Raw genomic sequence first — 25,561 nt, 5'->3', positions numbered from 1 at the left:
TTCAGTATTGATGCTTATAAAGTCTTCTGCTAAAAAATCTTCTTTAACCTCTCATTCACATGTTCTAGGTTCCTCTTCTTCAAAAAAACTTCTAAAAGGCAAGATTCACTGTATATCTAGATTTTTCTGTATCTTCATAGGTGTTTTTGTGTGAAAGTGTAGATAAAAGGAATAAGATAGCAAAAGATGAAAAATAGGGGAAGGTCGCCAGCGTTTGGATTTGTGGTGGTTGGAAATGGGGTTTGCGACAACGATGATCAATTGTTTTGATTTGTATGTTTATTAAGTATTAGGGTGAATAGTTTTATTTGAGATGTGTCATACCTCAGCAACGATGAGATTGATGAGTTATGAAGCCGACTATATTTTTGAAAGAGTACAAATTATCTGGCTACCCACTATATTTTTGAAAAAAAAAAGACAGAGTTTTGGTCATTCAACTTTTAAAAGTATATAGTTATCTACTAAGCTATTAAAAATATAAATTTCGAGCCATTTTGTCTATTTCCACTATCGAATCTACCATATATAAAGTATCGCACGAGTTACGAGACATAATCAAGGAGCAATTTAGAAAGCTCATAATATATTTATCCATCAAAAAATAGTGCGAGCATGTATTAACCGAGTAAACTATAGTGTGAGTATATATTTAACCACTAAACTATTGTGCAAGTCTTTAGTTCTGGCAAACTTAATGATGGAAATAAATAAAATAGTTCAAATTTATACATTTGATAGTTTAGTGGGTAAATATATACTCTTAAAATTTGAGTGACCAAGGCTCTATTATTCAAAAAATTTGGTGGATTGCAAGGCAATTTGCTATAAAAGGAAATAGGATAAAGAAACATGTGTATGCTTTGCACCCAAATATTCAAACTACTTAAAAAAAGGAAAAAAAGTATTGAAGTACTAGTTGGTCAAAACTCATAACGAAAATTGTGCATTGTAGAACAAAGAAGTTTATGGTACTTCATGGTTCCAAACACAACTTGTAATGCTTGGACATTAGAACTTTCAAATTGTGGTCCGTTTGACAAGTGAGTTTTTTTTATATTTATTTAAAACTTTACTATAGTTTATTGTAGAAGTTTTAGAAAAATATTTAAAGTGTGTAAATTTTTAAATATTTTGAAGTGTATAGTTTAAAAATTTTGAGAAATTTTTTAAAATTACTGTAATTAAGTTGTTAAAAAAATTTGTAACAGATAAACTTGGCAAAAATTTGCTTGCCAAACAAGGCCACAACCAAGCGTTAGTATTTCATTGCCCAATTCAATTAATCTTTTATTATTTGATTTGGACTATCTATTGGAAGGATGACTAATTTTTAAGCATCTCACTTTTTGCAAAAAAAAAAAAAAAATATATATATATATCTATTTGTCTTCGTTAAAACAAATTTAAATATATATTTTAAAATTTTAAAATAAGTACATATTTAATAATTTTAGTATAATTTCCGTCTATTTTAGTTTCTACCTCGAATAGAATATAGGGTTAATTGCATTTACCTCTCTTGAGCTTTGACCAAATAACGAATTGATCCCTGAGATTTGGCCAAATAACAAATTACTCTCCCACGCTAAGTTTGTCAATTATATGGAATTGAGGGCCTGTTTGGAACCTAGTTTTTTTGGAGTTTGTCTAAAACTTTATTGTAGTGCACTGTAGAAGTTGTTGAAAAAATTTTGTAGGAGTTTTTTGTAAGAAGAAAAATTTTGTAGAAGTTTTTGTAGGGTTAAAAACTTTTTTTCTTTTCTTTTTTTTTTCTTTCTTTTTCTCTTTCTTTTTTTTTTCTTTCCTTTCTCTTTTCTTTCTTTCTTCTTCTTCTTCTTCTTCTTCTTCTCCCTTACCCGTTACCTCTGCCTCCAGCAGTGCCACCTCCCCCCAACCCCTGCTTTGTTTCTCCCCCTCTGCCCCGCCACCCCCTTCCTCCGCCACCCACGCTGCCCGCTTTCCCCCTTCCCCTGCCATCCCCTCACCCCGCTTCCCCCTGCTTTCCGCCATCCCCTCTTCCCCCGCCACCCCCTCCCCCGGTCTTCCCCCTGCTTTGCTTCTCCCCCTCCGCCCGCCCCGCCACCCCCTCACCCCATTTCCCTCTGCCCTCCCCTTTGCCCTTCCTCTGCCACCCCCTCCCCCCGCGACTTCCAAGCAGGCCCACTTTCCCCCTCTATCCCCACCATCCTCACTGCCCCGCCACCCCCTCGCCACCTTCCCCCTCCCCCCGTCACCCCCTTGGCCCCTTCCCCCTCCCCTATTCCCCTTCTTGTTTACCACCCTGAATCCCGCCACCCGTCAAATTTTTTTTTTTTTTGGCAAATCCCCCCTTTCCCCGCCACCCTCACCCTCACTCGATGTGATCTGAGGGTGGTGGGGGAGGAGGGGGGGAGACGCAGAGAGAAAAAAAAAACTTGCGGGGGAAGAGGAAAAAAGGAAAAAAAAAAGGGAGAGAGAAAAAGGAAAAAAAAATCGGCACTGGAAAAGGTGATCGGCGCCGGAACCGGCGGCGGAAGTGGTGGCCGGTGACGAAGCAGTTGACAGAGGTAGTGGTGGGGAAGGAGGAAGAAGAAAAAGGGAAGGGAGTTTTTTTTTTTTTTTGTTTCGGATATTTTAAGTGTGTAGGTTAAAAAACTTTGATAAGTTTTTTGGGTTCCTGTAGCACAAGTTGTTAAAAAACTAGTATAATAAAAACTTGGTAAAAACTTGGACTTCCAAACAAGCCCGGAATTAGCCAAAAGTTTGAACAACCCTTATTAATTTCCATCAAATTTTAAAGATATAAAAATAGAAATATGTACTTACCATTTTAGCCTTTAAGCGAGAAACAATACAGATAGCCATTTCTATTGGCCTATTGTAAGGTAGGAGATGAATCTGATAAAATAATTTGGGTCAAGATCTAGTATTAACATCAGCATGTCGTATCATATGAGTTAAGTTGGTTGATTATTTGATTGAAGATGTGTAACATCGATGCAGGGAGAACAGGTCAGGCATCATCTAGCTTATCATGGGGAAGCAGGCTGAAAATTGCTAAAGGAACAGCGAGGGGCTTAGCATATCTTCATGAATGTAGCCCCAGAAAATTTGTCCATGGAGACATAAAACCCTTTAATATTCTCCTTGACAATGATTTTCAAGCTTGCATTTCTGATTTCGGCCTGAACCGCCTGATCAATATCACAAGCAACAATCCTTCATCGTCTGGTGTATTCATAGGTGGGGTCTTCCATCTTTAAAATCAGCTCAACCCGAGCGACCCAACAATTATCAATCACCGAAAGCTCAGATCCCTGGCAACCGACCTACCCAAAAGTGTAGGGGTGTGCAAAATCGAAAAATTTCGATTTACCGACCGAATTCGAATTGAATTCGGAATTTTCGAAATTGGTAAATCGGAAATCGGAATCGAATTTGGGTTTTCCGAATTCATATATTTCGAATTTGGTTCGAATTCGGTAATGGAGTTTTACAAATCGGAATTTCTGATTTCGAATTCAAATTCGTTTTTAATATATAAATATATTTTTTATACATGTAATATAAAATTTATACTATATAATATTATATAAAATTTATATAATATAATATAATATAATATAATATTATAAATTTTATATTATATCATAAATATAATAAATTTTATATTATATAATAATATATAAATTTTTTCGAATTCGGTGAAATCGGAATTTACCAAATTTCGAATCGAATTCGAATTCGGAATTTGTGAATTCGAAATCGAGTCAGATACCAAAATTTCAAAAAATTTCGAATTCAAACTTCCGAATTACCGATTTCGAATTCGATGCATACCCCTACAAAAGTAGGATGTCTACTCATTTGGAGTTGTCTTGCTTGAGTTGCTGACAGGGAAGTCTCCAGAGCTCTCATCTCCTACGACATCCACTTCCACGGAGATCCCAGACCTAGTAAGGTGGAGTGAGGAAGGGATTTGAAGAGGAGAACCCTCTATCAGACATGGTAGACCCAATGTTGCTTAAATAAGTACATGCGAAGAAAGAAGTACTTGCAGTGTTTCATTTAGCGCTTGCATGCACGGAGGCAGACCTGAAGTTCAACCAAGTATGAAGACTATTTCTGAGAATCTTGAGAAGATTGGAACACAGAAGGAAGTGCAATTTTCAGCAAACTTGGGAAAAAACAGGGAAGTCTTTTTCTTCTCTCATTTTGTACAGATAAAGGTAGGCAATGAGGAAGTCTTTTTGTTCTTTCTTTTTGTACATATAAAGGTAGGCAAGTGCGCGGATGTGAATGATAAAGAATTATAATCTTAATATTATACATATATATATATATATTTTTTAATGAAAAGGATATTTTCAAAACTTGAACAAATCTTAATGACAGTTGGACACAATAAAGGCAATTTCGTCATCCCAAGTTTTCTTTTTCCTGATGTCAAGTAGAATCTCTAACGTCTCTCAACAGTAGGTGGGTAATTGTTAAATGTCTGGTTATTCAAAGTGGTGGACTGTTATTTGGCCAAATCTCAGGGATCGATTCGTTATTTGGTCAAACCTCAAGGGAGGTAAATGTAATTAACCCAAGAATATATCGTACGTCACAATAAATTGGTAACAGCAACACGGCTTTTGGCGCTCTTCCCAGTTTGAATCCTCTCTTCCCCAAATTCGGTCGGTGGATTTTGTCACCCCTTCCCTCTGCTCCACACCCAATTCCTCCCCCATTCATTCCCTACTTTCCTTTCTCTCCAAAAACTTTTCAGTCCAAACCCTATCTTTAATTATAGAAGCAAGAATCATGAAGCTTAAGAAGCCAGTGAAGGAACTCAAGCTCTCTGTTCCGGTTCAAGATACATCCGTCTCCAGCTTCTTGTACGCTCCATAATCTCTCCCTTTAATATTTGTACGCTGACAAATCTAAATTAATTAAAATTTTTCTCGTTTATTACGCTAGTTTTTTTGGGGGGAAATTCATGAAAGTGATGGAATTTGTCAAATGATGTGTTGTTAAACATGGTAGGACCGCGAGCGGAACCTTTCACGACGGCGATTTACTGTTAAACCAGAAAGGTTTGCGCCTTATCTCCGATGACAATGATTCTCCTCCTCAGGTAATAATTTTTCGGCATTTCGATTTCGATTTGGTGTGATCGGATATCATAGAGCTTTAGATAAAATGCTCTAGTTTTGAGGACTTAATGGAAGATTGAAATTGGACGTAATTAGAAGCGTACTAATTAAGACGTGGCTGATACACACGTGGTTGTTTTATCCGTGGATTGAACACTCTCATTTATTTTGCGAGGGAAGAAGCTTCAATTGAGTCCAAAATTGAAGATCTGAAGAAATGCTTAATTGATGTGAATTCCATTATGACGCTGTTTCCAGTCCGGTTGGTAGATGGAACGGAATTGGAAAACAAGATATAAAAGAGAACAATGCATTATAGATTTCGTATAATGTATCTGATTTCACTTCAGTTCTTATAATTTTGAATATGTGGATTACATCTCAAAACAGACTTAAAAGTTTGTATACGTAGAATTCTTAAATTTGAACCTATTTTTGCCTTTTTACATAAAGGCTTGGCCATAGCTACCGAAAAATAAATGAAATAGGACAATCACATCAAATATGACACTCATTAATACTACATTGGCAAGTCAAACACGTTCCACAAATATTTCAGTTATAGGTGCAGCACATACATTGCTTTATATTTTATATTAATTTTTGTTTTTTCGTGTTTTCATGTCCCAAATCCATCTCAAATAGCTTGTTTTGGTGGATTTCAGATGACTATTGCCCTCAGAATATGATACGAACTGTTTTAGGACTTCTGTTTTGCTTTCATTTGAAAGTTCAGTAGTTTGTGCCATTTCCATTATTTGCTACACAACTTCCAAGAAAGAGAACGGAGAAAAAAAGAAGACTAGAACAGCAAAAAGGTTTGCAACTTGACTAATGGAGGATGTATCATTCTCTCAAGCATCTCCTTGACTTTGCATCACTTAAAACTCATGAAACATTTTAGGTTGTATAGGGAACCTATTGTTTGCACGTGATAGTATGCTTCTCTTTTGAATGAAAAAGAACAAGGAAAAGGAAGCCGAAGATGTGACAAATTGAATATTTGTGTGGGCAGCCTGCAGAAAGTAAGGAATTTGATCTTCAATTTTCACTGGAAGATCTTGAGACCATCAAAGTGATTGGAAAGGGAAGTGGTGGCGTGGTTCAACTTGTTCGTCATAAATGGGTTGGAACGTTATTTGCCTTGAAGGTCAGCATACAACTTCAGTTTCCTGCTACTTTGTTATCCTTGAGCACGTTGATTGTTTCAGTAGATCACTTCTCTAAGTGCACAACTTTAGTCATGTTTTTACGCACTTGTGCAATTAATGAATAATTATTCTTGCATGTTATGCATATCGAATGTTACAGCACAGTGTTTGATACTGATCTTATGAAATTAGTGGATTATTTGCTAATTGAATAAACCAATGATTAGAAACTTTTACTAGAGTTGCTTTATTAGGGAGGTGTAAAGGTGATTTTGGTCAATCATACTTAAGATATCTAACATTTGAATAGTTTTGAAGGACCCTGATACTGAACATGGAAGCTTTGAGCTCTTCCTAAAATGACTGGCATTAGCTACTGGCTTTTTGTTGTCACGTCTCTTGACACATTAGCTCTGTACTGATGATGCTTTAGATATTCTAACTCCAGAGTGCATGTCTAAGCACAGGTCATCCAGATGAATATACAAGAAGATATTCGGAAACAAATTGTGCAGGAGCTTAAAATTAATCAAGGCTCACAGTGTCCCCATGTTGTGGTTTGCTACCATTCTTTCTACCACAATGGGGCTATCTCGCTTGTACTGGAGTATATGGACCGTGGCTCTTTAGCTGATGTACTCAGACAAGTGAAGACAGTTCTTGAACCGTATCTTGCAGTCCTGTGTAAGCAGGTAGGAAAAACTGAAACATGAGATTCTTCCGAAAGTATATAAGCTTAACTTCTGCTCACCATGGATATGTGAAATTTTAATATGTTCAGGTTTTGCAAGGTCTCGTGTACTTGCACCATGAGAGACATGTAATCCATAGAGATATAAAGCCATCCAATCTGCTAGTGAACCACAAAGGGGAGGTCAAAATTACAGATTTTGGTGTGAGCGCAATGCTGGCCAGCTCTATGGGTCAAAGAGACACATTTGTTGGTACCTATAATTACATGGCGGTGAGTGGAGATATGATCATGAAAAATTGATCCATTAATTTTTACAGTGGCTATTGGTACACATTGTGTAGAACATACTAAACATCTGATGTGCAACAGCAAAATGTTTTGAGTGGAAAATCTAGAGGCCTAATTCTGGTTTGGTGACTTGTTTCTCCTTTCTCATCTCATATTTAGCCTGAAAGAATTAGTGGGAGCACCTATGACTACAAGAGTGATATCTGGAGTCTGGGCATGGTTACCCTTGAGTGTGCTATTGGACGTTTCCCTTACATACAATCTGAAGACCAGCAGGGTTGGCCAAGCTTTTATGAGCTTTTAGAAGCAATTGTGGGAGGCTCTCCACCTTCTGCTCCACCAGATCAATTCTCCCCAGAGTTTTGTTCATTTATCTCTGCCTGGTAAGGTCTAAGAAGATTCGTTTATGTTGTTGCACATATGCAGTAAACACTCTTATCTACTTCTTTATGGTCCTTCGACTGAATGCGTTTGACTATTCCATTACTCTGTCTTTAAGTTGACCTTAAATTCTTAAGACTTTTGGTTGAAACCTGCTGCAATTATTCTAAAAAAAAGTGCGAGTTTTTAGCATTAGAGGATACTTTCTTATAGTTCTATGTTGGATCAGTGACGTAGCAGTGGGTTTCTCAATGTATCCATGTTGTTGCCCATACCTTCTCTCCTAATGATGCTCTGCTTTGTTATCGTGGCTTGCTTTTTCAGCATACAGAAGGATCCGAGGGACAGATCCTCATCTCTGGACCTTTTGGTTAGTTAACTACCCACTTCTTTTAGTCTTTCTTTTGGTCACCGTGCTCCAATATGCAAATGCTGACTGCTTGATTTGCTCCATTGCTTCCAGAACCATCCTTTTCTTAAGAAGTTTGAAGACAAGGACATTGATCTTGGCATTCTGGTAGCTAGCTTGGAACCTCCCATAAGTTTTCCTAGATGATCATTTGCTTGTAATGACTTCAGAGTACAATATTTTTCCCCATATGCTTTAGCCGCAAGTCATGCTCGAAGATTACAACTACACATTGTTTAATTCTTCTAAATTTTCCCAAAATTTTATTGGTTGCAAACTTATCAGACATGATACGTAGAAGTCTGATATTGTAAAAGTCTGATAAAACATGATATGTAAAAGCCTGATATTGTCATACACCTCTACACGTTTTCTCAAGCGCGGACAGAATGGCATTTATAGGTGATCATAGACCATTTGAAGGCGTTTAGCTTGTAGTGGAATGAGAGCAGATGATGTTGCTTCTATAACTTTAGCACTACTTAGTCTGTGCAGGTTAAAACTTCATAGTTTAGCAGCCGCAGCCAAAATTCTTTTAAGCAGCCAGCGGACTTGTGCGAGTTTATAAATTTAATTTTAGGCTGCTCTTCTGGGGTAGCTAATACTAGCCTTGTCACAGTAGGTTTACAGCAGCAGGACATTAATGCTTATTGGTTTGTGGTTTGCACGATATCCCTTAGCCTTGGCTTGGAGCTTTCAGCGTTCTGTCGAAGGCAAAAACAGGTGTATCCGGTTTTTAAGTTTTTCATATACAGACTGCACCATGGGCGATTTAGTTTGGGCCTTGGAGTGAGGGCATAAAGCATACATCAAAAATTGCATGATCTAGGCTGTACAAGTTTTTAAGTCACATTCACTTGTACCGTTATGGCCCTAAATCCTCCATCCGTATGTCTATTCTTTCTCAAGGAGTTGGGGAGAAATAAATTACTGCGTCAGTAAAATTAAATTAACATCAGATCGTAGAACTTGATTTTTTTTTTCCCTTCCCCCGTTCTGTCTATTTGTTTCAAGTGATGGAGCCATTTGATCCAGGATATACTTGTTTTGCACGTTACAACTCGGCTTGATTTCTTGGATAAGTGGACCGAATATTCCTGTCAAGTAAGACCATCTTTGCTTCTGCTAAGTCAAGAAGCTTGGAGGCTTTCATTATAGCGTGTGGAGTTAAATCGTTGTTGTCTTTTTCTAATGCTTCCGGTACTATGACACAAATAAAGGATGAGCATTTACGACAGATGTTTACATCAGCGGACGTAAGTGGAGCAGCTGTCCCCCAGGATTTTAGAAATTGGTCTATGTTCCCGTAATAGTTGAATTTTTTCTCTCTCTCTCTCTCTCTTTATTTTATTTTTTTGTCCTAATATACCTTCATAAAAATTAGACTCTGCCCTTCCAAAAGTTTACAAATTATTTTGACCCCCCATAAAGTATTTAAAAGTCTCACTCATATCATTTGATTGTAAAGAAGGTGCAAACCAAACAATTTGATTGTAAATATTGGACTTTGTCCTCCAATTTTTTCTTTTTTTTTTACACAATTGTACATGTGCCCTCCCGAGTCTACATCCTTACTAATTTTGCTTTCTTAAAATCTCAAATTCTGGTTCTGCTTGTGCTTACATAAGAGTACACGTGAAATAAAGAAAAAAAAAAAAAAAGAAAATGCATTATAGCTTATATTAAAACATGAAGAAGAAGCATATGCTCACAACTTGATGTGTTGGATCAGACTTGTAGTTGAGTCAGTTATAGAGCCACCATTCGGTGTCAGTCAAACCATTTGAAACTTCAACTTTATTTATTGGGAAAATTGTCAATTTAGTCCTCAAATTATTTCACTAAAATCGATTTGGTCCCTCGATATTTTATCGCATGAATTAAGTCCCTTAACTAAAATTCTCGTGCCAATTTAGGACCTAGGTGTTGTCACCTAAAACACATATTTCTGTACAGAAACCAATGGCGAGGCAGGGGCTTTTTTAAAAGTACACAATAAGATTTCTACGAAAGTAAGACGGTAACCATTTTGCATCCAAATTGAGGGAAATCTTTGAGTAGCGAGAAAAATAGAGGAAGTGGCTCAGCTTCATGGGGAGTACTTGTCACGCCCACCTTTGGTTGAAGCAATAGCTTTTGATCTCTTACTTTCAAAGGTGAAGATAATTGCAGATTCTTGGGATCCTCGTGAAATTAAGGCAAAGGAAGTCCTCATCCCTCACTGGAAGAAATGGGCAGAAATAAATAACAAATTTTGTTATGACATAAGAAACTTCTTGAGGGGTGAAGGTCTTCTGAGCGACCTTGCTACTCGTATATGTGGAAGCGGGGATGTCTTCTTGGATGATCGAGGCCCTGCTAGAAATTTTGGACTTTGCTGGTGGATTTAGTCAGCTTCAGTAGCTCCAAGTTGGCTAAGGAGTTTAGTTGGAATTGTGGGGAAGAAGGTGCTACAAATAAAAATGATGCGTTAGAAAGACGACTTAAACAAATTCGCAATTTTCTGTTCAACTTTATTTATTTATGTGATTTAGACTAGAGAAGCACTTGAAAACTTCAACTTGATCCACCATTTTCTCTTTTTAGGGTCTATATATTTTCCTTCATTGAAGAGTTCATTTATAAAAAGCAATTAAAAATTTCGAAAATTCCTAAATTTTAAAAAATGCGTCATCTTTCAATTTATTTCTGTTCTAAGTGATTTTCCTATTTTGAAATGCAAAACGATCATATCATTAAGAGGGGGGGGGAGCTGGCAAAGGCTGAAGCTGTGGGCTACGGACCGTGGAACAGGGAATTTAATCATGGGTAAGAGGCAGAAACCATACAACAGCGACTTGTGTGGTGCCAGAGAGAAGCACCCAATCCCACGCAGCTCAAGCTTTCATTTCATGACCAATGCTACAGTCAGCTTCCTTATCTTGTTCCCTTTCTCCCCACTCATTAACTCCCAAGCCCCCTTAAATTCAATCCTCTGATGCCACGGAAGCCTCGATCCAAAAGCTACCATTTCGATGCCGACTTCTTTCTCTCCTTTTGATAACAGTCACTCGCTTGGCATTAATTATTATTGATTGATTGGATCTCACCGGATGATGTAATTAGGCTTCACAATATTCTATTAATGACAATAATGATGTTTCTCGATCGTGACGTCTTCAATTAAATTATGAATATCATCGTGCGTTAGATCTTATTTTAAAAAAGTTGCATCACATCAAGAAAAGATAATGTAGGCGTTAAGATTTAAATGTGTTAACAAATGCGTATTGAACATCCATTAAAGAAGCCATTAAATTGTTACTGTTACGCTATTGGCCTCCCCCATTGGCCGTTGTTTTACTCTTTTTTTTTTTTTTTTTTTTTTTTGTCAACACAGGGCCTGCTGTCGGGGAGAGGAAGCCCCATTGACTCGAACCATGGATAAGTCAAGAAGGTCGCCATACTTTAAGGAGGAGGAGCGGATAGCAAAAGACCAACCACGTAAAGTGATAAGTTTGTGAAAGGCAGGGGTTGAACCCGTAACCTCCAGCATCACCAAAAATGGTGATGACCATGGACCAAATGGGCAGTGGCCATTGGCCTTTGTTTTACTTGGTGGATGAGGAATTAATGGTCACGAATGGGCAAGCTGACTAAACAATAGTTGGTATTGTTTGGATAGCAAATTGTCTCAAATAATCTTTCGTTTGCATGATAAACATATTTTTCAATTCATCTTTTTATATTTTATATACGTCACATTACAAAAAATACTATAGTTATTATTCTAAATAATACTCTATAAAATAATACTTAGGATCATTGCACATGCACATGCACATGCAGAGGGAGTTACATTGACAATAGACTTTAGGAGTGTAATAATAACAGCACATATCAAGGCATTTTGTTTCTATGCCTACAATCAAATAGGCATTTGTTTCTATGGCTGCAACTATATATGCTCAAATTACTTACATATCTCAATAAAGCTTTTTTTTTTTTTATGATTAGCGTAGAGATAAGTTGATCCTACCAAAATTGAGAATGGAAAAAATATATATAATATAATAATTGTAAGAGGCAATCGGGTCTTCAGCTAGATGAAATGCTCACCGAGAACAGGTCTCAAAAATCATGGCTTATCCTTTCTCCACTTTCCACCATTTGTTGTCTTTTATTATCATAATTATTGTTCTATATCGTCATTACGCCAAGAAGGTTTCTTCTTTAATTTAGAGATCCCTCTTTGGCGTTATCCCTAAACTGTGGATCAATGCCTTAAAATGTCAAAAAGAAACGGATAAAACAGTTATGTCGTAACTTTATGGGGCAAAAAGTGCAGAGGATGCCAAAGATTATATATTATTTTATTTTTTTCCCTGTATAGAAATTTGAGGATAATATGATGGGTTGGTCATTGGTGACTCGGATCATACGGATGTCTTCGTTTTGGACCATAACCTTATCCCCTTTCCTTGTAGAATGGGAAAAAGGAAGAAATTCTTCAAACCATATGAATTTTGACAATGACAGATGACTACAAGCCTGAGGATAAAGCAACATATCATCAATTAAACAAAAAAAAAAACAAAAAAACGCGTAGCTCATGCATGTAATTTGTAACGCCCCTGTCATAAAACTTAAAAAGTTAATATTGCTTCAATAACATCCTATTTGTTAGAATCAACTTCTTGCTAACTAACCCACCCTGTAAATTAATATACGTATATATACATAATTAAGTCCCCAGAGGCCTAGCTCATACGAGTTTCAACCCCTGCTGAAGCCTGAAACAAAATAGTACATCATCAAGTTTTCATCATCCATTTGCTCTGCTGCTCTCCTGATCCGTTCATTCCAAGATTGTGATCTGCAATGGGTGGAGCAAATCAGGTTTATCAAGAAATGACCTTCAAGAATACCTTCGCCGGCCCTGATCCAAGGCATGTTCAGTGGGTGATCACGGAGGCTGAGGATGACACTTCCTGTGATTCTGAATCCATCGGTGAAGACTCGGGGAATAACTCCGCAGCATCATCTTCTTCATCAGACTTAGCAGAGGATGCATCATCTTCTCCAACATCGTCACCATCTTCTACATCACCTTCAGATGGGCCGTTGTACGAGTTGTCGGAGCTTACGAACCAGCTGCCTATCAAGTAAGCATTCGATATATTTGTGATGTACCGAACGAAGAGTTAGACTTGCAACTGTTCAATATATTAATCTTTAGGTTCTTCATTCAAGTAATGGTGTATGAATTTTGTTCGTTCAGGAGAGGTCTCTCAGAACATTATCAAGGAAAGTCTCAGTCTTTTACATCTTTGGCAAATGTGAAGAGCCTCGAAGATCTTGCAAAGAAAGTTAGTCCTTATGGTCAGAGGATGAAGCCATGTAAGAGCTATGCAGGTTTAGTTGGTCGAAAGATTGGTCCAAAGGCTGTCATAGCCAAGAAGTCTTCTTCCAGGGGAATGGGATCATCATTTCTATCTTCTTTTGGCAGTAGAGCGAGTTTTGTTGGCAGTTGTCGGCATCCCATTCCCCTGCAAAAAGACTGTTAATCTGTAAATCACTTAATTTAAGAAGCTTGCATGTATTTTTATTGCAAGCTTTCTAATATTTCTCCATTGAAATTTTCTTCAAATTTCAAACCGTATAAGATAAACGAGTCGAGGTCATATATGTGTAGAATGAAGCAAACAGGTTTTTATTTCCGCCTCTCTATCTCAACCCCATCGAAATAGTAAACAATACATAAATAGCAGAAATCTAGAGATGTAAAATGGACTACAGAAGTAAGAAAGCAGAATTTGCAAGGAACCATCGAAATAGTAAACAATACATAGCAGAAATCTAGAGATTAGAGGTGTCAAAATGGGTGACTTACACGGGTTTGGGTTAAGTAAAATAGGTAATGGTACGAGTGACTCAATTCATTTGTACCTATTTAATTATATGGGTAAGTCAAAAAATGACTTGAATAATGCAATTATCCATTTATTTTAACTTTTTTAAACTCATTTAGATTCATTTTTGCAAACTAAATTATCAATTTATACTATTCTTTGTACCCATCATTAGTTTTAAATATTTACTTATAATGTTCAATAAGTCTAATTATCAATTTTTTTCTATTCATACTCTATGTAACAAAATTACATACTATTTAATAATTAAACAATAAGAATATAAAATTTTAAACTAAGTACTATACAAGTTAACATAAAAATTTAATCAAAAAATTTTGAACCCTAGCATTTTTAACTAGGTATTCCCTTTTTTTTCTGTCAAGAAGTCATTAACTAGGTATTCCCTTGCTCTGCCGTTAAAATGTGGATCCAACACCCCCCCCCCCCCAAAAAAAACGAAAAAAAAAAAAGAAATAAACAGGTACAATAGTCTAGCGGCCTGCGTGTGGCCTGATAAAAGTGAAATTTGAGCACTGTGAAACTACTCAAAATAACTTTGCCCGTCCACACAAACCACCTTTTGAATCAAGTACGGTGATCGCGTACCTGCCCAATTCGTTCCCTGTGGCGCATATTCGATCCACAGGATGAAAAAATCGCTCCAACTTTACATTCTAAAATCCACAGCAAACGTTGCTATGATATCATTAACTCTGTTTTACTGCCTGGTTTACAAAAGAGAAATTATTCATCTTTCAGAAAATCCATAGCAAAAGTTGCTACGGAATTGCTAATTCTGTTTACTGCCCTGCTCAGAAGGACTTCAGCGATGGAACAGATAGCTCAGGCCTAGGGGCCCTCCAGAACGGACAAGGGGGGCCCGGACAGCTTCTCAATTTTTTCGTTTGCCAGCTGCTCAATCAGTTTCGTATCAAACCGCGCCACCCGTTTTCCACCTCGTGCCTCCGTTGCCTTCAGGGAGAATAATCAAAACCCACTCCCCCTACCCCGGCCCCCCACCTCCTCTTCTTTTTTTTGCTTTTTGAGAATTTATTCCCGGGAGTTCAATATCCTCAGACCCCAGCAGCTAAGGCCACCAAGAGTCTTAAGTCTTAACTATTATGCTTTTCAGAATCATATGCAAAATTGCCTACTCATAATGCTCGATATATTTACCTTCTTTGGTTTACTCCAATCTACATATGCTAATGAAGCCCCTAGACCACCCCCATATGGGAAGCCCTAGTTTACTTCGACATTTACGTACCGGATCTCAAACTCGCTTCCGTATTAAACAACCGCAGTGACAAACAGCAATGCGACAAATTGCACAAGCTTATTGGAACACAAGGTATAAATTTTACAGACAGTAACTCGTAGAAATCAATCCAAAAAATTTTAAAACTGCTTTCATTAGATAGGAGCAAAAGGCTCGTCTTATCCTAGAATATAATCATCACGTAAAAAAAAAAAATGCCACGGTGAGGTACAAACTTTGTATAACAATCCACAAATTAGAGGTCGGCAAATGTATCTCTCAAGGTATCAAATTTTATAGACAGGTGTAATTCCCAGCAGAAAAAAGCACTTTCGCATGACAACTGCAGTTGCCTCACAAAGCAAGAGTCTACTGATCTCCTGTGGTGACCCAACCACCTACAGATTTTTCACCAGGACAAATTCAAATCAAACGCCTGTAACAACTTCGAAACCATAAAACATGCAAGGTACTCATTGAAGCCATTTGAGATTAAGACAAGCATTATCTTCCAATTTTATCCTCTTCATCTCATCATTATATGGGCTCCATACCTGACAGTTCGTATAAAATTTTGTGAAGTCTTCAGACAAATTGTACAGGTATTCACACAAAATGTTTGGCAACATATTTGTACATGCCTCTTCAACCACCTGCAATGTGAAAAAGGAACACATTAACAAGATGCAACATGTTTTTAAGTGAAAAAAGCTATATCAATCAGATAAATTTTTGCAAAATCTGCAGTCTTGAGGCATACCTCTGGGAACTGTAGCAAATGAAGCCCCAAAACCCGTTCATCTGGATGAGCCAAATCAACTGTTCCAACCTGCCCAAAACAGATGAAGTATGATGTAAGAAGCCAGCATTCCAGGCAAAGCATATTTCTCAGCATCGAGCCACCATTCCCTGAAAAAATACTCGGGCAGGCTCCTAGTTGATTTTTTATAGACAGAAGACTGTCATCCAAGGCTAGGTTCAATTTTCAGTAAATACTGAAAATTTCAAAGAAGCTGCATTGCTTTATCCAAAACAGAGTAGGGTTAGGCTTTTGAATAAATCCAAAAAAGATTGTCATTCTTGTAATACATCATAAGCACTTTTTCATAAGAAGAGAAAAAGAGCAACAAATAAAAATCCAAATGGATAGTCAATTCATCTGATAGCACAGTAAGAGCAGAAAGCATATGAGTTCTAAGTCGCAGATTATCACCATAAAGCTCTAATCTGAAACTTCTACTCCAAAGGCTCTGAGTTAGCAAAGGCTCTGAATTTATTACTTGATTCTTAACTTCTAGACTTCTTCCTCTAAGTTAAGGACTGAACTTTACTCTTCAATCCAAAAAAATTTGTGTACATTAGACCAAGTCGTTCATCAGACAAGGCAGAGACATGTGCAGAACACGTGTACAACACACAAAACACGAATTGCAGATGGGGTGTTTACTATTGAGTAAAATCATTGGAAACCACTTCTTCCACTTTGTAATCCAACAAAATCATACTGGCTAATCACCAAAGTTGACTTCGTGATCAAGGTTCTTGAATATAGAAGAATACATTGGAAAATTCACCATTATAATTCAAATACTCTACTGTTGTAAGCATGAAGAAGAAGAAGAACCTCTACCTTTTTCAACTCCTCTACATCTCTACCAGATCTCCTGATGATTGAACAAATTCGAGCATGTGCATACAGCAAATAGACAGCAGTATTTCCCTGTTCAATATAAAAACAAGCAATACTATATGTATGGTAACAGGGTAGAAGATTTATTTAAAAAAAAAAAAAAAGCATCAGAGGCTTGTAGAAACAAGATGGGTAATTAGATTGATAGGCATAGTCATGAAGACTTCAAGTGACAATATGCAATTCAGAAATTATATTGGTGAGGAGCCAACTATTTCTTGTTTGATGTAATGAACAAAGAATGCAGAACTTTGGAAGAATAAGGAGAAATGCATTATAAAGAAAAACATGAATACTGGTTGCATAAGAGAAGAAATCAAGCGCCGCACCTTGTCATTAAGCATCTGATCGAAATTGAACGTGTAGTTGGTTAACCTGTTGTTCTTTAGGTCAGCATACCTGATTAACATCCAACAAAATCACTATTAAGATAAAACTTAGAAGTGGGGAAACTTCAAGAAAGTGCGAACAAACAAGTGGACAAGCAATAGGAACTTACTTTACAGCCCCATATCCAATAGCTTCAGCAGTTTGCTCAAGCTCCTCCCCAGTCCATTTCTCAGCTTTGCCTGATCAATATTCAAACATTTATCATGGTTCAAGGAGTTAAAGGTTATTCAGATACTTACAGGGTGAAAGTGGAGTAGAAAGGAGGCATTGACAAAACTCGAGCATGATATGTGCCAAAAGTAGCCTGAGAGGTCACATATTAAGAAAAACAGTTCATCGATAACATCCTTACCTCTTTCAATCAGAGTTGCTTTACACCGATTCTTAGCTTCATCAAGTAAATCAACTAGTTTAACAACTTCAGTAGCTCGCGTACGGAATCTCTTTCCATCTTCTCCTAAAACAAGACCAAAACCCACATGGCTGACTTTGGGATACTTATCTTCTTCAGCTGGAAGCCAACCTGCCCGTCTGGCAGCCTAGAATAGAAGATAATTGCACAAAGATCAACCGATCAAACAAATAAATTTTTTCCTTTCCAGGGTTAGGGGGTGGGATGCAGCATCTATCGGGATATGAATTACTTACAGCAAAAAACATTTCAAAGTGCTCCCTCTGGCCAACATCAGTTACATATATGATCCATTCTGCTTTTTCTTCATTGAGCCGATACCTACAAATTGCAGGCAGAAAACCTCAATAATTAGACAAATATTCCTACTACTAAAAGTCACATGTAAATTAAGACACCAATATAAAATTTCAATGCCTATCTCTTTATAGGTAGTCATCAAATAAATGTTAGAGAAAACAGTCTTTCTGAATTATAATCTATAGGGCATGGTACAAGCCAAATTCTTTTTTTTTTTACTCTCAAATAACCTACCCTCACTATCATGCCTTTTGACACTTGAAGCAAAAGCTTAACGCCATTATAATGGCAAACAATTTGCATTTAACCTGCTTCTCTTGGGCTATGAAACATCACAGCATAAAAAGACACATAAGAAATATGCAGCAGGACCTAGCACCTGGGCCTCCACCCCTCCTTACACCACCCCTGACAAAACCCCAACCTTGCCCAAATGATAGTTCTGGAACTGCTCTTGACATCATTAGTTAAAATTGTAAGCAGGTGGCAACTCTGGTTAGGAGCATGGCATGCCAAATCACAGAGGAAAGATAGCAGGAAGAAGAATCAATGCAATTTTAGGCAAATTTCCGTTATAAAGGGATGAATCCCCTAACATTTAGTATACAAAACCTTGTAAAGGTAACATTTCACAAGAGATTAACTTTGAAGTTAATACGTGCATTATTTGTTTGAAAGATGCCAACTAAATAGGAGCTTATGAACTTTCTCCTCATCTTAATAATTTCCTCATCAGGGGTCTAGGGCTAGGTAGGATGACACAGAACAGTCCTTTCTTAATCACGTTCTCATGCACCAATGGTAATAAATTGCAACATCTTATGAACAGGCCGAAAATCATTGTTCACACTAAGTGCACTATTAGGCAAATCGCATACTAGCCACTATCAAATATGTTAGCTAGCTTGACTATGTTCCTGGACTTGGGTATGGGTGCGCCCCCCCCAAAAAACAGCTACTCTAGTGCAAAATGAAGAGTAGGACACAGGTACAGCAGGGCTAACTCGAGTCTGGTTTAACATAGTTGCTTGATAATTGAGGCAGAAGCAACCAAACAGTGCACGCAAAGGTTGATTAAAAATGCATTCGAAGTAATCTTGTCTAGATTCTCTTATGTGACAAATATATATAGAATGGTGGCATATTTCAGTCATGTAAAGCAGGTATTTTGAGCTCGTAGCCACGGCTACTCTTTCCAGACTTCCAGATTTAGCTACAGACTGAATAATCTGTGGTTTTAAACTAATGCTTGACCAGCATGTATTCACCTACAGAGATTCCAAGAACTTACAAGAATAAGGTATCCAGGATTGATTAACTAGTTTTTCAAATTTGACCCTCATACTTCTTTCACTTTTTGGAAAAATAAACCTCTCAAGTCTATGCCTATAAGAACACAGACGAAATTGCAAGACAATGACGAGCAGCAAAAGTCATCTAATATGGGCAATGTGACAAACTCACAAATCAATAACAAAATAATCATACAAGATAATTTAATCCATATTATACTCTGTCAAAAAATCTATATAAGTAGTTATATGTATAACACACTTTTTTTTTAAAAAAGTTCAGCCACATGCAATGCATAAAACAGTTGATCTACAATACTATTAAAAGAAAAGTAGACAGTGAATGTTAATCCCATTAACAAACACATCCAAAAAGTGAAAACAAACCACAAAGCAGCAAGATCAGTTGAAGCATAGTTGTAACCACCATCCTTCTTCACAACAATAAGAGGTCTTGTGATCCCGCCAACATAGATAACGCGTGCACCTTCACTTTCTTCAATTAAGTTCTCTTTACTCAATAGCTCTAAAGCCGTTGGGATATATGGATTATAAAAGCTTTCCCCCTAATAAGAAGAGAGAAGAGATAAATAAACCTGGGCATGTGCACAGTCAAGAACAAAGACTACACTAGTCCCTACACACTCCAAGTCAACTAAGACATATGCAAAACTTCCCAATTTAAAAACTAATGCATTTTTAAGCTATTGTGTACATAATTCCGAAGGCACAATCATTAGAATTTAAACAAAATACCAAGTATAATGCATTCTGGCTTAGTCATCAACTATTAACTAAAGCATACAAAATTTTTTTTTAAAAAGATCAAATATGGGAGACAGAGATGTCTCCCATATTCGAGACAAGCACCCACAGTTTTCCTCCCTTTCCTCTCCATTGGCATTTACAAGCCAATATAACTAAAACTGCATATTTGTCCTCCTGTATATTCCAGGACTCGAGTACTCCCTCATGTTTGTTGTCATTATGATGGAAGATAGAAAAATGATTAACAATACATACAGATAAAGAGTGGCCTTTGTGAAAACCAGGTCACAAAGTGTATTCATCCTAGACGACCATTTGTCATTGTCAATATATTATACATGTGTCCCAATTTAAAAACACCTAGTTGAATCACAAAAAGTACAGGACCCATAAGTTGTAGAGACCAAATTGCATTAGAAAATGATCAAACCTAGGCAGTCAAAGGCCAGTGGAAAGAGACTTCTCAAACACTCAACTGGAATGCAAGACATACATTGCTTATTTAGTGTTCGTTTCATCATGTAAAGCTACAAAACTGCAAACATTCCATTCCATACCTTCTCCTCCAACTTAATACCTAGCCGCAGATAAACTTTATCAAATTCCCTTCGACTAGTTTCACAGATCTGTGCCCATGCCTTCCGATACTTCTCTTCTCCTCCCTGTTACAAAAATTAACTTACAGCATGACAATAGAATTGCCAACAAGGACAACCACTAAATCAACTTCAATATATTGATAACCTGAATCCTCAAACAAACAAACGAAGGAATACAAAAACCTTTAGCATGAATGGATTTATGAACATCAAAATCACGCACTACTGAAGCTTCAACTACAAAATTGAGGTGATTCACCTGAAGACTGACTACTGCTTTCTGGGCCCTCTCTTTAAAATCAGAATCGGCATCAAATTTCTTCTTTGATTCTTTATAAAATTCCTGAAAATGGTAACAATTTAATAGACATCAGATGATCGTGTTTTGTAAAATTGAACAGCTACAAAGACTCACGAACCAACAGGAATCTGCTAAACAAGTGCATTTAAAATAACGTGAATTTCCATCTGCATCATAGTACCCACCTACTGTCCTGAGGAGGAAACAACATAAATAGTAGAAGTTGAATATTTTCCCAGATAAATTCTTTTATTAAAAAATGAATTCAATAAGACCTGTGTACCCAAATGCATTATAAAAGCAAGCCATTCCTTGAAAATATTTACCACCTCTCAACAGAATAATATGAAACAAGTAAAAAATCATGAATAGTCATATTTTATCTTGCACTCACTTGTAGATCTCCAATGGCTTCAGTTGGAGCAGCCTCCCAGTTAGGATTTTCTTCAAATAGATATTCTATCAGCATGCCAAACTGCAAAACAAATAATAAAAAATAGGATTCAAATAAATGGGGTAACCAAAGAGTTGGTCACAATCGATCACACATGATTGTCACATCAGTAGAAATACATCATGCAGGACAGGAGATGGAACTTAATTTGTGAAGTCGCTTACAGAGCTATATTAATACAAACTAATGTGACAAGTTAGGTTCGTGGATAACAGATAATATAAACAAATAACCAAGCCTATCAGACTGCTTGTGACAAGTGAAACCCCCTTGCGCAATCTGCCTACTTTTACACCGTTCCTATAAGGTAAAAGATGGGAAAATAGATTGGGTGGAAACCATCTAAAAAGGTATAGCAAAATGACAAACAAATAATACCAAGGAGACTACGATCCATGGACATCTCCAATCCGAACAACCAAAAAACAGATCTCTAGATTTTCCACAATTAATACTTTGAAGGTAGAGCAAATAAGAAGCAAAACTAATAGATGTAAACAAATCAAAAAATGCCGAAAATCACATTGGCCACAAGGCAAAAGTAAAAGAACCAAGTGGAAAATTAGACATGTAGCCAAAATTGCCATAACCTGTGTTCCCCAGTCACCAACATGGTTTCTCCTAAAAACTTCAACATTTTGAAACTCCAGCATACGGGCCAGTGTGTCTCCAATAATGGTAGATCTTAAGTGCCCAACATGCATCTCTTTTGCTATGTTAGGTGAGGAAAAATCAACTATTGCCCTTTGGACTGGAGGTTCTGGCGCCCATGTTTCAACACCATCAATAAGCATATTATGAATTCTCTGCAGGAAGAATGATAACATTATTATCATCATTGCCAATATTATCACTTATTATTGTTTCTACCCATCCAGCAATAATTACACAGCAATGCAAATTTGGGAACATTTAGTATCCATATGAAACATAAAACTACTGACAACACTTGGTGAAATTAAGAAAGGCTAAATACCTTTGCCATCCATTCTGTTGACAATGTAACGTTTACATAGCCAGGTCCTGCTATTGTGCACCCCCTAATCATTTCTGAATCAGGAAGACTGTCCATGATTGCCTACAAATGGAATGAGAACAACTGAATCTTCATGCTTTAATAAAAGGACCTAACTTTTATGTCACAATAGTCATTCTAGATTTGGGTGATACTAAAATGAAACCATGAATACCTGTCCCACAGCCTGCGGTTTCTTGAATTCAGGAACTCTGCCTTTAATTTTCGCAAATAAGCTCATTGCATTATTGCTGGACCAAAAGAATAGTTTCCTCAATCAGCATTGCAGGGAACAAATGCTATGCAAAAAGATTCTAGGCATGGAAATGTTGTAATTTCACACACAACAGACCAACATTTCAATGCAAAACCAATCAATTAGCATCCATAGACAATCTAATACACCATTTGTGAATATGAGAAGCTTTTGCATACCATTGATAATCGCCGTGTCTTAGATCTTTGCAAGGAGTAATAATAGGAACTATATCTAACTCATCAGGAAATTTATCTCTGAAGGCTTCTCCAAATAGTCTCTGTAATTGTTGCTTAACACTCCCTACTCTCTCCATAACCTGCACAGTGAAGTATAATGCTGAACGTCAAATCCTCCAAAGGAAACACATATCAAGGTGCAGAGATGGGTATAAGCCAATCTTTTTTGCACTAGCCTCCATTCAGTAAGTGTGCATATGGATTACATCTAAATCATACAGGCTACCAACCACTACCTTAAGTTCTCCAAATTGTTGATCAAAAATCCCCAATTTTCCTACCCAGCTCAGTGAACTGTCATATTAAATGTCACATTCTCCAAAAGCAAACACCTATCAATATATGCAGTCTTTTCTGTGACTGTGTAGTCATTTATGTTGCACATACTAATGAAAAATTACCTCTGCCATGGATGATACAGATTGCAGTTTTGCCACAGAGAAAGGCCTACTAGCTGTTCTCAGAATACCTGTCTAGTTTCACAATAACCACACCAAAATAACAGGTTAGCACAAAGAACAAGTAACGATATCAAACATCCCATAAAAATTAATTTCTAAATCATTCAAAAAGAATACAATGACTCAAAAATTCTCAATTCATCAACATATTATCTTCAAGTGACAGACAAATAACCACAAACCTGTCAAGCGTCTATTATATGTTGATTTCATCAACATATTATCCCCCCACCATTATTTTAAAACCACTTCAACAATGCTAATTTTCATTTTTCCCTTGAAAACTAAAAACGTCTAAAAGGTTTCAGTTTCAAAGATAATTGAAAAAGAAAGGAAACATAAACGTAATAAAAAAGAGCTGCTGCCCAAGAACACACGACCTCATTTTAGAAAGACACAACTCTCTCCAACAAACCAATGCACCCACCAAAGCACCAATAATTAAGCCACAGAATTGCAGCTGTATGACGTAGCGAAAATCAAGTACATTGCACACGCCATGCTACCCAAATTTGCATCAGTAACTCTTGAATCTAATCGAACATAAAACTAAAAGTAGCAGCTCTTTCTAAACTACTAAATTGGAGTAGTAAAAAGTGCACGTCTTCCTAGCAGATAAAAAGCATTGGTATTTCAATAATTACAAGTAACTGACTAAATTATCTTATATTTTAGGATAATTAAACAACTAAAACAATAGTCATACGAGATAAAAATAAGTGTAAGAGCTGATGCAAAACGTTTGGAGAGAAGAAGAAGAGAGACTCACGGGTTGAAAGGTGGGAGAAATGAGGAGGGATTTGAGAGAATTTTGAAGAGAAGAGAAGCTTGGGAGGAGCAAATTGGGAGGGAGAGGCCGCCGTCGGAAATAAGTAGGCATACAACGCAGCGGTCATTATACTTTCCTCGGCTTTCTCCTTTGTATTTGTTGAGAGGTTTTGGAAATTTCTATTTTTATTCCCCCTTTTACCATTCGACGAACGGTAGGGTTTTGGGAGTGGTCGGGAGAGGTGCTGTTGCGTGGGGGTTACCTCCAATCACGATTGGCCATGTCAGCCAATCAACCGGGTTCGGTAGTTTACGGGTGTCTTGGATCGTTGGACCGGATTTTGGCACGTTAAGTCGTTATAATAACTAATTAACCCAGAAAATTTTATTTTTGTTAAATTATACCAAAAAAATTTAAGTAAATGGGGTTTTTTTTTTATTGGCTTTGGGTAAATAGGGATATAGAATTAATTAGTTTTAGTCCTTGATTTTGCAGTTTAACTAGGTGCTCTGACTAGTTTCAATTTAGTCCATGGATCTAAATGAGGAAAAAGAAAATCTATTCTAAACCAAAACTTTAGTCCATGATAAGAAGCAAATCAATATAATAAATATTTCCCAACAACCCAAAAATAACGAAAATAAACAGAATATATTGAGGACCACATTAACAGTTGCTAGCCCACATATCAGGAATAAGCTTCTTGGATATTGAATTCATTGATGTCAACCAATTATCTTCCAAAAATCTATTTATTCCCTGTTTAATTAGGCACCTAGTGAAACATATCACTCTTAACTCGTTGCTGCCACTTTTAAACAACTTTTTTCTTATCACCAGAAGAATTTTCTGGCAAATGTAATAAATATGATAGACAGTGGAGTTGCAATTATCATAAACTCGCATTAAGGGCACACCTCATGTGTGCGGAATTCGGGAATAATTAAAATAGATCAAATTTGTATAAATTTTTGTTTGTTGCATACAAAAACTTTGCATAAAATTTTCATGAAAAAAAGTTTTGGCTTATACGATTACAATAATTTGGTAGTTACAATATTTTATGGTGGTTATGAGGGGTTATATTAGCAAAATGTAATTAGGTGATTATAATAAAATTTAATTTTTATAAGGACAAATTTGAAAGTTTAAAAGACAACAAAAAATTTTCGCCAGTTATCATTACTCAAGCATTATATATTGTATCGTATAGATTAATCTTTATAAGGATAAAATAGAAAGTTTAAAAGATGACCAAAGGCATTTTACACCAACAACTGTGACTTAGGCATTATATGTTGTATAGTTATTGTATAGCTATTATAAAACATGCAAAGAGCATAACTATTTCTTATGGAACAATTGAAGGATCACGGGAAAGCCACCTTGCGGCTTCAAATCCTCTGTCCCCTCTGTC

At 36.8% G+C, this 25,561-nt stretch overlaps 3 protein-coding genes across 5 annotated transcripts; 2 read left to right on the top strand and 1 right to left on the bottom strand.

Moving 5' to 3' along the window:
- Positions 1 to 4,649: 4,649 nt before the first annotated feature.
- LOC113692310 (mitogen-activated protein kinase kinase 6-like) lies at positions 4,650 to 8,516 on the top strand. 2 transcript variants are annotated; one of them, XM_027210701.2, is made up of 8 exons: positions 4,650 to 4,865; positions 5,014 to 5,104; positions 6,139 to 6,273; positions 6,742 to 6,966; positions 7,056 to 7,238; positions 7,416 to 7,639; positions 7,962 to 8,007; positions 8,101 to 8,516. In XM_027210701.2, exons 1-8 carry the CDS (start codon positions 4,792 to 4,794, stop codon positions 8,191 to 8,193), a joined length of 1,071 nt encoding a protein of 356 aa, XP_027066502.1. In that variant the 5' UTR covers positions 4,650 to 4,791; the 3' UTR covers positions 8,194 to 8,516. The 2 variants fall into 2 exon arrangements, with proteins under 2 accessions (XP_027066502.1, XP_027066503.1); XM_027210702.2 differs by lacking the exon at positions 8,101 to 8,516 and having other exon boundaries at positions 7,867 to 7,993.
- Positions 8,517 to 12,564: 4,048 nt separating this feature from the next.
- On the top strand, positions 12,565 to 13,648 carry LOC113692203 (uncharacterized). Its single transcript, XM_027210570.2, has 2 exons — positions 12,565 to 13,190; positions 13,307 to 13,648. Exons 1-2 carry the CDS (start codon positions 12,907 to 12,909, stop codon positions 13,590 to 13,592), a joined length of 570 nt encoding a protein of 189 aa, XP_027066371.1. The 5' UTR covers positions 12,565 to 12,906; the 3' UTR covers positions 13,593 to 13,648.
- Positions 13,649 to 15,323: 1,675 nt separating this feature from the next.
- On the bottom strand, positions 15,324 to 24,328 carry LOC113693763 (arginine--tRNA ligase, cytoplasmic-like). 2 transcript variants are annotated; one of them, XM_027212445.2, is made up of 18 exons: positions 24,145 to 24,328; positions 23,316 to 23,383; positions 22,855 to 22,994; positions 22,595 to 22,670; positions 22,381 to 22,482; positions 21,995 to 22,210; positions 21,345 to 21,425; positions 20,909 to 20,992; positions 20,608 to 20,712; positions 19,670 to 19,848; positions 17,927 to 18,011; positions 17,631 to 17,817; positions 17,388 to 17,457; positions 17,218 to 17,287; positions 16,829 to 16,918; positions 15,959 to 16,027; positions 15,753 to 15,851; positions 15,324 to 15,596 (listed from the first exon to the last, which is right to left on the bottom strand). In XM_027212445.2, exons 1-18 carry the CDS (start codon positions 24,269 to 24,271, stop codon positions 15,486 to 15,488), a joined length of 1,959 nt encoding a protein of 652 aa, XP_027068246.1. In that variant the 5' UTR covers positions 24,272 to 24,328; the 3' UTR covers positions 15,324 to 15,485. The 2 variants fall into 2 exon arrangements, with proteins under 2 accessions (XP_027068246.1, XP_027068247.1); XM_027212446.2 differs by having other exon boundaries at positions 23,316 to 23,387; positions 24,145 to 24,327.
- Between the last annotated feature and the right edge of the window lie 1,233 nt (positions 24,329 to 25,561).

The sequence above is a fragment of the Coffea arabica genome, chromosome 6c, assembly GCF_036785885.1.
Source record: "Coffea arabica cultivar ET-39 chromosome 6c, Coffea Arabica ET-39 HiFi, whole genome shotgun sequence".
Classification (NCBI taxonomy): Eukaryota; Viridiplantae; Streptophyta; class Magnoliopsida; order Gentianales; family Rubiaceae; genus Coffea; species Coffea arabica.
Note: the sequence above shows the minus strand (reverse complement) of the source record. Positions and strands in the feature narration are given on the sequence as shown.

What these genes read in the sequence shown, in the direction of transcription:
- LOC113692310 (XM_027210701.2), top strand. Translation starts at nt 4,792, where the DNA reads ATGAAGCTTAAGAAGCCAGTGAAGGAACTCAAGCTCTCTGTTCCGGTT. An exon ending in ACATCCGTCTCCAGCTTCTT is followed by an intron (nt 4,866 to 5,013) that starts GTACGCTCCATA and finishes TAAACATGGTAG; the next exon opens with GACCGCGAGCGGAACCTTTC. An exon ending in CCTCATCTCTGGACCTTTTG is followed by an intron (nt 8,008 to 8,100) that starts GTTAGTTAACTA and finishes CATTGCTTCCAG; the next exon opens with AACCATCCTTTTCTTAAGAA.
- LOC113692203 (XM_027210570.2), top strand. Translation starts at nt 12,907, where the DNA reads ATGGGTGGAGCAAATCAGGTTTATCAAGAAATGACCTTCAAGAATACC. An exon ending in ACGAACCAGCTGCCTATCAA is followed by an intron (nt 13,191 to 13,306) that starts GTAAGCATTCGA and finishes TTGTTCGTTCAG; the next exon opens with GAGAGGTCTCTCAGAACATT.
- LOC113693763 (XM_027212445.2), bottom strand. Translation starts at nt 24,271, where the DNA reads ATGACCGCTGCGTTGTATGCCTACTTATTTCCGACGGCGGCCTCTCCC. An exon ending in CTGTATCATCCATGGCAGAG is followed by an intron (nt 22,995 to 23,315) that starts GTAATTTTTCAT and finishes TTCACTGTGCAG; the next exon opens with GTTATGGAGAGAGTAGGGAG. An exon ending in AGCAACTCTGATTGAAAGAG is followed by an intron (nt 17,458 to 17,630) that starts GTAAGGATGTTA and finishes AATATTGATCAG; the next exon opens with GCAAAGCTGAGAAATGGACT.